Genomic DNA, 14097 nt, shown 5'->3' with positions numbered 1-14097 from the left:
TGTGCCTCAGCTGCAGTCAACTCTTCAGTGATGAACTGTGCCAGGTCCCAGCTTCCTCTCCCATCTCAGGTACTCCATATTCATCATCATGCCTTACACTCAACTCTTAGAGAGACTAAGTACATGCAGAACAACATCTGAATTCCAAAGGCTAGCATTCACAGAACATCCTAATCTGGACCTCACTCTAATGCCTCTTACTCAATCTTAATATTCTACTCACAACAATTTAAAACTCAGTATATTTATGCCTGTTGTAGGTCTTTTTTGCATGACAGTACTTTGTGTCTGTTTCACCTATTAAACCCTAGAAGGAAATTTAAACTCAGCCCTGTTTTAGTATTAGCCAAAGTGCTGTGAATGCAGTAGCAACTAAATCTACTGAATAAAACTGAAGACAGTTGATATATAAGAGAATACATTTTTATTTATTTAAAGAAAAAAAATTTTTAATACATTCTCATATTAGGGATTCCTACAGTGGGAAAATAACAATTACTTAATTGCTTTATATTTCTTGACATTTTATTTAAAGACAAGTAAAATAAACACATTTGAAACATAAATCTCAATTCAGAATTAGTGATCTTTTGAATAGTCTACAAGAGGAAGCTCTTCCCTAAATGTTAGAAGCTCCCCAAGCTTCTAGGATTTAGAAATTAGTGAGATCCAGCATTTCCTAATTTTAAAGTTCCCTAGTGGTGGTGGGAGATGTGTGGGAGCCCTGTATGATGATATGCATGTTTGTTTTATAAGTTCACAGCATTTATTATATACTTATTGTTTATGTATGTGTGACATACTTTGACAAAATTTTATTTTGGAAAAAATTTAAACAAACAAAACAAAACAAACAGTCCCTTAGGACATGTAATCATCATAGCTGGAATCAACTATATAGAGTAGTTTTTAAAAATTAAACAGAATCTAATTTTCTGCAAAGTCTTTATTTATGAATTCTCTTTCCCTTTGCCCATCATTCCCAGGACAAATATAAAAGAAGAGTGATCACAATGTGCTAAGAGTAATAAAGCTCAGTTTCCATTAACAGATTATAAATGAAAAAGCAAAAGCTCATATACATATATATGTATCATACATAAAGTCAGAGCTTCCACACCATGGCAACAGCTTTGCAGATGCCCACATCGTGATAGTTGAAATAACAAAGCCCAGCAAAGGATAAAGCCACAAGTGTCACAAGGCCTGCCTTGGCAGCTTTCTGTAATCCCTTCCCAGGGACATAGTCAGTAATAACTTGCTCAAGGCCCCTAAAGAAAAAGAGAAAATCACAGAACAAATGAAAAATCACCAGTGGTGTTAGACATCTGTAGAGATAACAGGGCTGCAAAGAAACTATCATATTCAAAATGCAGTGTTTATCTGCCACTTCTATAATTATGTACTACTTCAGGGAATTCTGTGTAGCTCTTTTTGTATGTGGAATTATTTATATCTTTTTTGAGACTCTAAACCAAAGCTAAGATTCATAAACCAAAACAAAGGAATCAAGAGTGTCCTAATAATATAATAGCCATCTTCCCATTCTTAGGATTTAATTTTCCAGTATTTTTTATCAGAGACAGTAATTCATTGTTACTCTATTTTTAAAATCTTGGTTCTTTTTAACTAAAGTAAATGCTCAATAATTTTTCACTAATTAAAAAAGAATTCAGGGAAGCAGATGTGGCTCAAGCATTTTAGTCCCACCTACCACATGGGAGGTCCTGAGTTCAGTTCCCAGTACCACCTAAAGAAGACGAGCAAGACAGCAAGCTGCTGTGATGGGCTGACACAACAAGATGACACAAGAAGAGACACACAGAGGAAAACATAATGAGAAAAACAACAACAAAGCAGGGAACAGAGGTGGCTCAAGCAATTAGGCACTTTCCTCCCACATAGGAGGTTCCCAGCGCCTCCTAAAAGGAAGACCAGCACACAACAAACAGAGATAGCAAACTCAAACAATGAGGGGGTGGGAAGAAATAAATAAATAAAATAAATCTTAAAAAAAAAAAAAAAATTTAGGGGAGGGACTGTAGTTCAAGCAATTGAGCACCCACCTCCCACATGGGAGCGCCCAGGTTCAGTTCCCCATGCCTCCTAAAGAAAACAAACAACGAACAAAGCAAACAATGAGCAAACAGAGGACGGAGCCAGCAGAGGCGAGTCAATATGGTTCAGTCAGTGGTTGAGTGCCAGTGTCCCACATATGAAGTCCCGGGTTCAATCTCCAGTCCTGTTACCTCAGAAAAAAAAACAGAAAAAGAAAAAGAAGGAATTTAGGATATAGGGATTGAGAGGTGAATGGTTAGGAGTGTGGAGTTTTTTTTGGAGTAATGAAATTGTTCTAAAAATTTTTTGTGGTGATAAATGTACAACAATGTAATTGTACTAAAAGCCACTAATTATACATTTTAGATAGACCGTATGGTATGTGAATATATCTCAATAAAACTACTAAATAAACAAATAAATAAGTGTGCAAGAATGGCCAGAAATAGGAGCTATGTACAGTAGGGAAAACATAGAGAGATTGAGAGGGTGTTTTTTTTGTTTATTATTATTGAAATAATGAAAATGCTCTAATTATGATTGAGGTGATAAATGTACTATTATGTGATTATACCAAATACCACTGATTGTACACTTTGGATGAACTGTATGCTTTATTAATGTGTATCATTAAAATTCATTTGTTTAAAAAAAACACATTGAGTTACCATTTCATACCCATTAAAATAGCTATTAATAAATCAGAAACTAACAAGTGTTGGAAAGGATATGTAGAAATATCCATTCATTGCTGGTGGTAATGTAAAATATTGCAGCCACTCTGGAACACAGTTTGACAGCTCCTCAGAAAACTAATTACAGCTGTATCATAAGAGACACAGCAATCCCACTACTAGGTATATACTGCAAAGAACTGAAAGCAGGGACTGATATTTGCACACCCATGTTCATAGTCGCATTATTCACAGTTGGCAAGAGATGGAAGCAATCCAAGTATCCAAAAACTAATAAATGGATGAGTAAAATGTGATATTTGCATTTTTTAAAAACGAGTTTATTGAGCAGATATTATATGGCAGAACCAGTATTAGATGTTGGGAGTACAGGGTCCCTACTCTTATGGAGCATATATTTTAGTGAAGGAGAAAAATAGAAAAAGTAAATACATACGTGCTATGACTTGAATGAGAAGAACATTCCAAACAAAAGTGACAATGACCTTGGCATCTTCAGGAAACAGTAAGGTTAGGGTAGCTGAAGCACATACATGAGTGAGGTGATCAGAGGAAGGTAAGGGAGAAGATCACGTATGGCCTTGAAGGTAATGATAAAGAGTTTAAACTTCATTTGAAATTATAATGAGAAACCCACTATGCCTACCCATTATATTTCCTCTTTTTGGCTATTATGAATGACGCTTCTATGAAGATTCTTGTACAACTTTTTGCGTGAAAAAAAATTTTTTTTCAGTCCTCTTGGGTATATAACTAGGAACAGAATTGCTGAGTTACATGATAACTCCATGCTTAACTTTTTGAGAAACTGCCAAATTGTTTTCCAAAGCCACCACAACTTTTTCATTCCCACCAGTGAGGTATAAGAAGAGTTTCAACTTTTCCACATCCTTGGCAACAATTGTTATTGTCTATCATTTTTATTATAGTCATTTTAGTGAGTGCCAAGTGCTATCTCACTGTGGATTTTTTTGTTTGTTTTTAGGTGTTTTTTATTTGTTTGGTTTTAGGAGGTACTAGGAATTGAACCCAGGACCTTGTACATGGGATGCCAGCACTCAACCACTGACCTACATCCGCTCCGTAATGGAAGTTGGAGTTTTTTGTGTGCTTGTTTTATTTATAGGAGGTATTGGAAATTGAACCCGGACCTCGTACATGGGAAGCAGGCAATTAACCACATCTGCTCCCCATCACTGCATTTCTGATTTGCATTTCCCTAATGGCTAATGATATTGAGCCTCTTTTCACGTACTACTGGCCAACCGTATATCTTCTTCACAGAAATACAAATTTACTTTTTAAAAAGGTCATTCTCGCTGCAGTGTGACAAATGGACAGTGCAGGCAGGGGAAGAGGGACAAGGACAGAAATAAAAACTAGTTAGGGGAAGTGGACTTGACCCAGTGATTAGGGCGTCCGTCTACCACATGGGAGGTCTGCAGTTCAAACCCCGGGCCTCCTTGACCCACATGCAGCTGGTCCATGCGCAGTGCTGATGCGCACAAGGAGTGCCCTGCCACGCAGGGGTGTTCCCAACATAGCAGAGCCCCACGTGCAAGAAGTGCGCCCCGTAAGGGGAGCCGCCCAGCGCGAAAGAAAGTGCAGCCTGCCCAGGAATGGCGCCACCCACACAGAGAGCTGACACAACAAGATGACGCAACAAAAAGAAACACAGATTCCCATGCTGCTGACAACAACAGAAGCGGACAAAGAAGACGACGCAGCAAATAGACACAGAGAACAGACAACCGGGGCCGGGGGTGGGGGGGGAAGGGGAGAGAAATAAATAAATAAATCTTTAAAAAAAAAAACAAAAAACTAGTTAGAAGGCAAGCAAAGTAGCCTAGTCAAAACCATTGGCTTAACCTAGGCCGGAGCAGGGGAGGCAGTATGAAATAACAATTCAGGCTATGATTTGAAGATAGAAGATAGAACATACATAAAGAGCTAACGGGGGTAAGACAAAAAGAAATATCTAGAATGAGTTCTAGGATTTTTGGCTTCAGCCTCTAGATTTAACTGAGTTGGGGGAGAATGGGAGAGGAGGAGGTTCTGAGGAGAAATCAAGAGATTTGGGAGGTGGAGGAGGAGAGTGATCTTTGGCAATGTTAAATGTGGGATGGTTATCAGACTTTCAGACATTCAAAAGGATATGTCGATTAAACAATTGGATATAAACTCTGCAGCTCAGATCTGAGGTCACCTAGGGAAAGTATGAAGATAGAAATATTAAGTGGCCAAGGGCAGATCCTGGCGATGTCATCATTCAGCAGTTAGACAAAAGGAAACAGAACTGGAAGAGGAAACTGCAAAGGTACAGCTAGTAAGGTGGATGAAAACATGGTATCTAGGAAGGCAAAGAAAAATGAGTTAAGGAAGGAATGACTGAATGCTCCTAAGAGTTCAAATAAATGGAAAAGAAATTAACTGTATTTGCAAAGATGAAGGTTTCTGGTGACCTTGGTAAGAATGACTGCCGTTAAATAGTCAAGATAAAAGCCTATTTAGAGTGGGCTAAAAGAGATTGGGTGTTCAGGATTTCCTTGACTATTCTTGCCACTTTTTTGTAAATTTGAAATTATGTCAAAATAAAATCTATGTAATTTTAAAAAGAGAGATTGGGAGTTGAGGTACTGAAGCACAATTATAAACTACTCTTTCAAGTAATTTTTTTCTGTGAATAGGAACAGAGAATTAGTGAGGTAACTGGAGGAGGAAATGGAGTCAAGAAGACAGACAAGTGTAACAAACATGTATTTCTTTAGAATTATTCCATTATTCTGATTTTTCATTAATTTAGGTGGCTCTCCTCCCAAGAAACATATGTTATGAGAAACAGTAGTATACTTATGATCTACTATCTCACATGGAACCAGGAATCCTTTAAAGGTCTGCCTGGGAGCCGGTGTAGCTCAAATGGTGGAGCGCTGGCATCCCCAGCCTGGTACCAAAAAAAAAAGGTCTGTCTATATAAAAGCTAATTCTTCTAAACAGCCCTAGAGCAAGGTAAGCAAAACCCTCTTAACATTAACTAGAAAATGATTCTAATATGTCAGTTGCCTTCCCTGGTGTTTGGTTTACACATCAACAACATGATGGGGTGGTGAAGATGTTCCTTAAAGTCCTTCCAATTCCAAGAATCCAACAACACACTCCCACACAACACCGTTCTATCCTTGGGCAAAAGAACATCAACTCAAGGAACCCAGCCTGTTATTTATAATCCTTCTAGAAGGTTCATTAACTCAGAAAGTCTTGCAAACTACACTGGATGAAATTAATAAAAGCTGCAAATTCATTCACTTGACAATTATTTACTGTGTGCTATGTGTCAGGTGCTGTTCCAGGCAAGAGAAGTACATCAGTAAACTAAAACAGTCAAAAATCCTTATTATAGTTTTTTAAAAAGCACAAGACTGAACCGTAGTGTCCAAGGATGGACATTTCAGTGATAAAACTATGACAAAAGGTAAGGACATGATTAGCATAAAAGTCAGGATAGTGGTTACTTGGGGCGGGGGCAGTGGTTATGACTGGGATGCAGCACAAGGAAGGGACTTCTGGGCCAGGTAGCAAAGTTCTATTTCTTGACCTGGGTGCTATTACACTTACAGTAATTCATTAAGCTACATAATTAAGTTTTGTGGTTTTTGTGTCTGTGCTTTCATTCTAGTGCTAGAAGACAATAAAGAAAAGAATATATAGAAAATATATTAACAGGAAGCGGACTTGGCCCAATGGACAGGGTGTCCACCTACCACATGAGAGGTCCGCGGTTCAAACCCCGGGCCTCCTTGACTCGTGTGCAGCTGGCCCATGCACAGTGCTGATGTGCGCAAGGAGTGCCGTGCCACGCAGGGGTGTCCCCCGTGTAGGGAAGCTCCATGCGCAAGGATAGAAGCGGTCACAGAAGAACACACAGAGAACGGACACAGAGCAGACAATTGGGGGGGGAGGGAGGGAAAAAAAAAAAAAAAAATATATATATATATATATATATAAAGAAGGTAACAGCGCTATTGAGAAAAATGAATGCAGGGGAGAGGGATAAGGAATGTTGGGAAGAACACTGTGTGGCAATTTGAGATTATTTTATGAATCCCACAAAGAGAAAGACTGTAAACTAGTCTATTCCTCTGGGTGTGATACCCATTGACTGCATTAAACTCAGCTGAGGTGTCTTTGATTAGATTACCTGTTAAGACTGCTTTGAGGGCTTTTTTTTTTTTAAGATTTATCTTATTTTTTTCCCCCTCTCATTGTTTGCATTGCTGTTCTCTGTGTCTGTTCATTGTGTACTCTGTGTCTGCTCGTCTTCTTTTAATTTTTTTGGGAGGCACCAGCCAGAGTCCAAACCCGGGACCTCCTGTGTGGGAGGGAGGAACCCAATCAGTTAAGCTATATCCACTCCCTGCTTGTTGTTTCTCATTGTGTTTCCTCATGGTAGCTCCTCACTGCATCAGCTTGCCACACCAGTCCTTCACATCAGCTCGCTGTCTTGTTCATTTTCTTTAAGAGACATCAGAAACTGAACCCAGGATGCAGACCCAGGACCTTCCATGTGGTAAATGAACACCCAACTGCTTGAGCCACATTCACTTTCCTAGGGCTTTTTTTCCCTCTTTCTTCTTAGGGCTTTTTTATTCGATTACATCAGTAATGCATTACTCAGGTTGAGTCCCCATACCATTGCTGGGTTTGACATAAACAGACTCACACGGACAGACAGACACACAGGAAGAGAAAGCGCTGTCATTTATCCTGCCATGTGACAGAAAGGAGAAGGCTCAAACAGCTGAAGCCCTGGGAGAGAAAAGCCACTTTGCGTGATAGTTTATGGTTGAAATCAGGAAGAGAACAGGCAAGACTGATATAGAAGGCCCAGAAAAAAACAAACCATATGCCAGAGAGAAAGGACTACAGAATCACTTAGGCACAAAGCCACAAGAGGCTGTGGCCACAGAGCTCAAGAGGAAGAGGAAGCTCAAAGAAAGACAAACCTCAGAGATCAGAGGCTATCCTGCTTCAATCCATGACAACACACCAGAATCAACAGTAGCTGACTTTAATGAGAAAGCATCTCTGCTGATGCCTTGACTCAGCCTTCAACTTTAAGCTTTTATCCCCCAATAAATAAATCCCCATTATAAAAGTCAACAGATTTCTGGTACTTTGCATTGGCAGCCCTTTGGCAGACTAACACACACTACAGTTTTAAATAAGTGGTTAGGGAAGGCTTTGTTGAGGTGATATTTAAGATGTGAAGATGAAGGAACAAGCCAGGTATGTAACTGGAAAAAGAGTTCAGAGCAGAAGGAATAGTAAGGTCTGGCATGGCCCTGGTGTTTTTGAGAAGTATCAAGGAAGCAGTGCGAACTAGGGTGAGAGTAGTTAAGAGATAAGGGAAGCAACAGGGGGCAAAGTCATGAAGCACTCATAGGTCACCGGAAGAATTCTGGCTTTTACTTTTAAGATGAGTAGACAAAGGAAGGTTTTGAGAAGGGAAGTGATGTCTTGATCCAACAACACATTAACAGGCTCACTGGGGCTGCTGTGTTGGGAATAGTCTGAAGCGAAACAAGGGCAAAAGCAGGAGACCAGTTAGGAGACTACTAGTGCAGTCAAGGACAATGACAAGGCTTGGCAGCTTGAACAAATGCCACTGAAATGGGCAACAGTGCAGGAGGAAGAGACTTAGGGAGATCAGAACCTCAGTTTTATAACATGCTGTATTCAAAATGCCTACTAGAGATGCAAGCACAGACATGTAATAGGCAGGTGATATAAACACCTGGAGATACAAATGTTTTATATATGTTTTAAAGTTTTCTAAAGGTCTTGAGTGTCTCATGCAACTTCTTCATATGCATTACATGAGACAAGTGCACAGCAAACAAACTGAGCAGACAACATCGTACTGAAGGAACAGCTGTACTTGCCATTTACTGTGGACAGTGATTGCTGCAGCTAGGGAGTAGTCCACCACAGAGCAAGGAGTAAAATAAGCAGCTGGAAGCAGGCCCAGGATCAAAATGCTGACAGCCTTCTCAGCAGTCCAGTGAAGAGATGAAGCCTTGGAACTAGCTACGAAAAGGACCAGATGTGTTAGAGTTAAGAGGGAAACATAAACCTCCATGTTCAACATCTGCCACAAAATAAATGGACAAAAGGTAAATAGTATATATATGATTTAGTCTAAGCATCAATAGAGTAAAATAAACAGATAATTCAGGGAGATCTATCTTCCTTCTTTGAAGTCTTTTAGCACAGGAGTGTTTCAATGCTCATAGTTCTGCAGGATGGATGAAATATCTTTGCAGAGTTAAGCCAGTCTTGGGCTTCAGTGAAGTGGACAGCTTTCTTGTGAACAGAAGTGAATGATGCTAAGGAATTATTTTAAAATTTTACTTGTCTATTTACACTTTCTAATCTTTGGAAGTAATTCAATATTAACAATCCTCCCAAAACAAAATTAAACTAACCAACTCAAAGAGAAGCAATGTCCTGCTGTCAATTTTTAAGACCATGGTTTTTCTTTTGTCTCATTCTTATAAAAAGCCCAAAAGAGATATGGAACATTTAAAACTTTTGAACAAGTAGAAAACATTATAGGCTTTAAATATTACTTTGAGAGGCTTTATCTTTTTTTGCTTACAGACCCCTTTGGGAATCTAATAAAAGCAATGGAGCTTCTTCCAGAAAAATGTACATGCACACAAACAAGAAACTATTAATACAACTTCAGGGGATTTCCTGCAGCCCTATGAATGCCAAGTTAATAATTCTGCTAAATCTAACTGAGCTAATCTAGAGAATCCAGAAAAAGAAACTCTTTAAAGATTAAAAAAAAAAAAAAAAAAAGATTTTTAATTTCTAAAAAGCAGAAAAAGCACTACACTTACCTAATGTCACATAACTCATATGCAACTCTAAGTGGTTGACTTGAAAATTAGATAGGTTCTGTACTTTTGATCTCTCCAGACTTTAAAAATGCACACACAGCCAACTCATTCACCTATAGATTTTCTAAGACTCATTTAGTAATATTTAAACAGTGTTTATCTAGGAAACGTCATGATTTTAAAATTAACCCAAATAAAGCAAGTCAACTGCAGCCATAAATACACGATGCATTCCACAAGATAGGACTTTTAAAATCTTCTACTATTCTAAATTATCCACAACTGGCTCCTCTCCATCCATTAAATAAATATAGTAAACTATATTGAGCAGACTCTCCCTACAGAGCTATTTTCTTAAATAATAATAAAGTTTTAAAAAGACTTAGACCAGAAGGTTCTCTATGAATGTACATGGTATCATTCAACTGTGCTGGCACTGTCTGCCCAAAGTTGTAGGTTAAATCTTCATTTGATAGAGTTGGACACAAAGACCCATCCCACCTCACCCCACCTCATACAAGCTGCGAGCGTTACCAAAGGCATGATAATTAGCCCAAATGAAAATGACTAGGCCCCAAAAAGCAGAGGTAATGGAGCGAACATACCATAGCGGCAGGGGGACAGGTGAATGTGCTGCACTCCTGGGGTAGACTGGTCCTGAAGAAATGCTGAGACATGAGCAGGTCTGATCACGGAGGTTTGGAGGAACAGAGCTGAGGAAAGAGACATTATGGGGACATTAGGACAAGATTTTCTAAATGGCCACAAGTAAGTCACTTAACTCCAAACAGCGAATAACATTTCACCTGTAAAATGAAGATAACATTTATTTCACTAGGGTACTATGAAGCCAGGCAAAATGGAGGAACAATGGATCACTTACATAAAAGGCTTCACTTTTATTCATTTTTTAAACAAACAGTAGCTATTACCCTTTTTTTTTTTTAAGATTTATTTTATTTATTTATTTCCCCCCCACACCCCCGCCCCCCGTTGTCTGCTCTCTCTGTCCATTTGCTGTGTGTTCTTCTGTGTCCGCTTGCATTATCAGGGGGTACCGGGAAACTGTGTCTCTTTTTTGCTGTGTCAGCTCTCCATGTGTGCAGTGCCACTCCTGGGTAGGCCGAGCTTTTTCCACGTGGGGCCTCTCCTTGCGGGACGTACTCCTTGCGCATGGGGTATCCCTACACGGGGGCGCCCCTGCATGGCACGGTACTCCTTGCACGTGGCAGCACTGCGTGTGGGCCAATTTGCCACATGGGTCAGGAGGCCCTGGGTATCGAACCCTGGACCCTCCCATATGGTGGGCAGATGCTCTATCAGTTGAGCCACATCTGCTTCCTTATTATCTCTTTCTATTTATTCATCTGTTCATCCAACAAATACTATATACGAGATTGATCAAGAGTGTAAAAGACAAAGTCGTTCCCCTCAAGGAATTCAGTCTACTTTGGGGAGTTCATCTAATACCTTTCTCTTTTTCAAGACCAATTTTCCACTTGTATTCTTTTTTTTTTTTTTTTTAATTTTTATTTTTTTATTTTATTGACTTTGTAATAATATTACATTAAAAATATATATATATGAGGTCCCATTGAACCCTACCACCCCCACCCCTCCTCTCCCCCCCCCAGCAACACTCCCTCCCATCATCATGACACAGCCATTGCATTTGGCAAGTACATCTCTGGGCACCCCCGCACCCCATGGTCAACGGTCCACACCATGGCCCACACTCTCCCCCAATCCATCCAGTGGGCCCTGTGAGGATTTACAATGTCCGGTGATTGCCCCTGAAGCACCATCCAGGGCAGCTCCATGTCCCAAAGACGCCTCCACCTCTCATCTCTTCCTGCCTTTCCCCATACCCATCAGCCATCATGTCCACTTTTCTCAATCCAATGCCACCTTTTCTATGTGGACATTGGATTGGTTGTGTCCATTGCACCTCTATGTCAAAAGGAGGCTCAGATTCCACCTGGATGCTGGATGCAATCCTCCCACTTTCAGTTGTAATCACTCTAGGCTCCATGGTGTGGTGGTTGTCCTTCTTCAACTCCATCTTAGCTGAGTTCCACTTGTATTCTTGATCCTATCCATTTCCATCCCCTTTTAGACCTGACTCTTGGTCAAAAAATAGACACACATAAGTTCACCCAGCTCCACAACTTAATAGCTGTGAGATGATGGGCAATTAAATTAAATAGGCTTTCTAAGCCTCAATTTCCTCATCTGTAAGATAGAAATAGTACTTACTTCACAGTACACTGATAATTAAAATAATGAATACAAGGTTCATGGCATCATCCCCAAAATGTTTTAAGCATGCAATGAAAGAAAATGTCTTATTCTCTCCTGTGTCTTCAACCTCTCCTCCTCCCCATTGGTCATTTCCTTTCGATCCATGCTGTAATATACTCAACCCTTCCCTTGAGTCCCACATTATCTGTCTAATGCTTGTGTACTCTTCCCTGCTCTCTCGCTTCTTCTCTTTCCGACGATGCTTCCTTAAAATGTGTCCAAATCATCTCCACTTCCTCACTTCCCAATCATTCTTCAATTCTCTTACACTTGTTTACCAAAGCTGCTTTGGTAAGACACCAATGATCTCCATGTGGCCATATCCAACAGGTACTATTCAGTCTCCATCTTATTGGGTTTCTCTGCATCAACTAACATTGGTGGCCTCTCATCCTTCTTTTCTGACATAACTCTCCTCTAGTTAGCCTCCATCTATCATCTTTTATCAGTCTCCTCCTGCTTTCACTCTTAAATGTTGGTTTTCTAAGGAATCTATCATCTATCTTCTGCCCATTACTCTCCTTATTCCCTACACCCACCCCAGGCCATTTCTTCACTTTTATGGTTTTACCTATTGCCTATAAACGGATGACACCCAAATCTGCATCTCCATCTCTGACATCTCTCCAGAATTTTAGAAGTTCAACTGTCAGATGTCTCCACTGAGATATCCTATATGTTCCTCAAACTCACCATGCCTGAAAGTGAAATCACCTTTCGACCACTTTCTCATCCGAGACTTGATTCCCATTTGTATGTTCCCCACTTTATTTAATGAAACTCCACCCAGTCTTTAACTTAGAAACTGGAAGTCAGTGTAGGACTTTCCTCCTAAATGTAATCGATCACCAAGTCCTCCATAACAGCTCCTGAAGCCTTCTCTTCTTCGTACTACTTTCTTAGTTCCGGACCTCAACATCCTCACCTGGACTATAACAACAGTGTCCTATCTCATCTCCTTGACTTCAGTCCCATCTCTCATCATGACCAGGACTACCATAACAATAGCTCTGCTAACAGCAATAGCTCCAAAGTGATCAATCTAAGCTGCAAATCTAAGTCTTTCAATGGCTCTACTTTATACACTACGTAAAATGCACACTCCTTATAAAGACTTAAGTTCTTCTGTAATTTGGTTCCAGCACACCTTTCCCAACTTACCTCTCTTCCTCACCTTTACCTTGAGGTTCTAGCGTCTTGTTTTTCTCTTATACCATACTATTTCTAAGCCTTCATCATTGTCTTTGCTCGGCACGGTAGCGCTAACTGCAACGCCCTACTTCCCTTGGCATTCCTTAATCTCAGATCAAGACACTTCCTTCAGGAACCAAGACAGGCCAATCCTTCCAAAACAAAGAACTAAATAAACACTTCTTCTCAACTCTCATAACGCCTTATGCATAGCACAACAGATTTTGCTTTATGTTAAAATTATGCTTACATGTGTTTTCCCTATATGAAAGCTTTTTGAGGGCAAGAACACATATTTGTATCCCAACTTTACTACAGTGCCTGGCATAATACAAAAGCCCAGTTAAATGATTACCGACCTGACCTTCAACCCCACACTCACATATACCAGTTCCAGGAAAAATGAGCATTGGGATTCAGCCCCCAAACCTGCTCTTCTGTTCGAGGAGGAAGCATTCTAAGGACAGGGAATGGGTGAAAAAGACATCTCCTAAAAGGAATAACCTCGGCAGGCTGGTAACTCCCAGAAGGAGCTCCTTTCCACTTTAAACCATCATCCCGTCGTCGGCCCAGAGCAGGGAAAATAAGCGCCCCGTGAACACTTGGGCCCGCGGGCCACTTGCTGGTTGTTGTGGTTTCGGGAGCCAGAGCTGCCGAAGGGAAGATGGCAGGATTCCTTCGCCTCAAGGGGTCGCACCCTCAGCAGGCGGGTCCTCATCCCTGTGCCCTCTCCTCCTGGAAGCTGAGCTAAATACCTCTGGCTGCCCTGACTCCTCACCTCGGCCCCCCTGGGCCCTGCAGAGGACACCCAGCCTCCAGAGAACCGCCATCCTGCTTGGGGCTCAAGGTCATCCACCAACCCGGAAGCACTTCGGTGACAAGCCCCGCCCCCGGTCGCCCCCGACGAGAAGAATAAAGCAGGAAAAAGAAACCGCCGGGGGAGCCCG

At 40.6% G+C, this 14097-nt stretch overlaps 1 protein-coding gene across 1 annotated transcript; it reads right to left on the bottom strand.

Moving 5' to 3' along the window:
* Window positions 1-407: 407 nt before the first annotated feature.
* On the bottom strand, window positions 408-14067 carry SDHD (succinate dehydrogenase complex subunit D). The gene is made up of 4 exons (XM_012520684.4): window positions 13929-14067; window positions 10264-10371; window positions 8696-8840; window positions 408-1271 (listed from the first exon to the last, which is right to left on the bottom strand). Exons 1-4 carry the CDS (start codon window positions 13978-13980, stop codon window positions 1106-1108), a joined length of 471 nt encoding a protein of 156 aa, XP_012376138.2. The 5' UTR covers window positions 13981-14067; the 3' UTR covers window positions 408-1105.
* Between the last annotated feature and the right edge of the window lie 30 nt (window positions 14068-14097).

The sequence above is a fragment of the Dasypus novemcinctus genome, chromosome 27, assembly GCF_030445035.2.
Source record: "Dasypus novemcinctus isolate mDasNov1 chromosome 27, mDasNov1.1.hap2, whole genome shotgun sequence".
NCBI lineage: Eukaryota > Metazoa > Chordata > Mammalia > Cingulata > Dasypodidae > Dasypus > Dasypus novemcinctus.
This window is presented reverse-complemented; position numbering and strand designations above follow the sequence as displayed.